Here is a 1878-nt window from a genome sequence, read left to right as displayed (position 1 = left end):
CAGAAACGAGCTACAGAAGGTGGCATAAGGGCATTACGCCCGACCATATAACTTTGTCGCTTTTACGGATAGACTATAGAAGCGTAACTAGTTTACACTGGCAAGGTACTGTCTACATGCGGCACGCGCATTCAAAGTAGGCATCACTGCTAGCGACGAATGTAGGAAATAGGCGAAGCCAGGAGCCAACGAAGCAACACTGAAGCATCTCCGATGCTTATGTCCGGCGCTGTCATTCTAAACTATGCCTACTATGCGTCTACTTCGAGTATTGCTCTTTATCTGTGGTCGCATGGGACCAAGTGACCTATAGATTAACACAATAGAAGTCATTCCCTGCAATGGAAAGTCCTCCATGTCGCAGATGTCTTCGCGTAAATCATGAACAAGCTGAAGTCCAATATTTTTTTTTAATAAATAATTAAGTTTAGTTGTGATATTAATATTTGTGTGTGCTTTTTAAATGAGTTATGAATATTCAAAATTGGTAACGCAAATTCGCGAAGGAGACGTTTTTTGGCCTCTGCCCAGGCCGATAAAAGGTTGTAGTGCCACGCAGAAGCAGAAGAAGATCTAAGAACTGTGCCATGTGTAAATATATGCGATTCAAAGAAGAAAAATCGTGCACATTTTTTGCAATTTCATACAAACTATTTTATGTAGGTTATATGTATTCAATTATTGCTCACTCTCAACTCACTGTACGCCAACATCGCTGCAAGCATGGTAGACAAGCCACTTACACCGGCTTAACATGAACAACGCATACAAGTAATCAAATTAAATTACGGACTTAGAGAAAGTTTTATAGAAGTGCGAGCACACGCTTATTATGTATGTAGTTAGTCAGCTAAGTTCACGGTTACAACGGTATTTATGTAGATATGTATGTTTAATGCAATTACAGTTAAACTCAAAATGTAGGCCTATGAAAATTTTGTTTTATAATTCCAAACATGCATAAAATTTGGGCTAAAATGTGGTCAATAGAGCGCTGAGGAAAATACAAGCAAAAGAGGAGATGCTAAAGTATTNTTTTTTTTTTTCAGAAATTCAATGCCGCTGCTGAGAAGGTAAAAACCTTTACCAAACGCCCCACCGATGAGGAGTTGCTGCAGTTGTATGCGCTCTTTAAACAGGCCACCGTCGGTGACAACAACACATCCAAGCCAGGTATGCTGGACTTAAAGGGCAAGGCCAAATGGGAATGGTGGAATAAGCAGAAAGGCAAGTCGCAAAATGTCGCCAAACAGGAGTATATCGAATACGTGGAGAAGTTGTCAGCATCGTATCTGTGATCAAGTAGACGGCGCTTGGTTGGTATTTTTTGTTGTTGTAATTTTCTTTTATTTTAATCTAAGTAAACTTTTTCTACAAAATTTTTTAAAAATGATTATCATTAGTCTTAGGCAAGCCTTTTAAAACTTAAGATTTGGCTCAAATTCGGAAAATTTAAAACATCAGCTAATCGTATAGAGCTAAATAAATATGAATTTTATTATTTAGCCGTTTTTTGAAGTTCTTTATTGGCAGCCCAAGGGGGAAGTGCTCCGTACCCTCAATGACAGCTAATAATTTAGGCTGCCAGCTGTTCATCGCTGAATTTCAATCATTTGAAATATTCAACGAGTTTCGATGCTCATCACATTTTCAGTCTTTTCGATGTTTCTATGGGTGCGATTTTAAGTCATTTTCAATTTGAAATGAAATTTGTTTGAATAATTGTAAGAAATGCACGTTAATATAGCTTTGGCTGTAGCCGAGGCAGAGGTTCCAGAAAGTCCCAAAATGTTAAAATGTTAACACAAATTTTTGTTTTGTATTACCAAACTATGAAAAAGCATCTGTGAAGTGCAGAATGCTAGCGAAAAACCCGCC

The 1878-nt window shown here is 38.0% G+C and overlaps 1 protein-coding gene across 1 annotated transcript; it reads left to right on the top strand.

The window, feature by feature from the left end:
* Positions 1-1049: 1049 nt before the first annotated feature.
* LOC108372260 (acyl-CoA-binding protein homolog) lies at positions 1050-1496 on the top strand (the record flags this gene model as incomplete). Its single annotated transcript, XM_017627907.1, has 1 exon — positions 1050-1496. A coding segment is annotated over one exon (249 nt), but the record flags the coding sequence as incomplete, so codon positions are not given.
* Positions 1497-1878: the final 382 nt, after the last annotated feature.

The sequence above is a fragment of the Rhagoletis zephyria genome, unplaced genomic scaffold (genome assembly GCF_001687245.7).
Source record: "Rhagoletis zephyria isolate East Lansing unplaced genomic scaffold, Rhagoletis_zephyria_1.1 Rzeph_scaffold_05580, whole genome shotgun sequence".
Taxonomy (NCBI): domain Eukaryota; kingdom Metazoa; phylum Arthropoda; class Insecta; order Diptera; family Tephritidae; genus Rhagoletis; species Rhagoletis zephyria.
The sequence above is the reverse complement of the archived record's forward strand: the minus strand, read 5'-3'. Positions and strand labels throughout refer to the sequence as shown.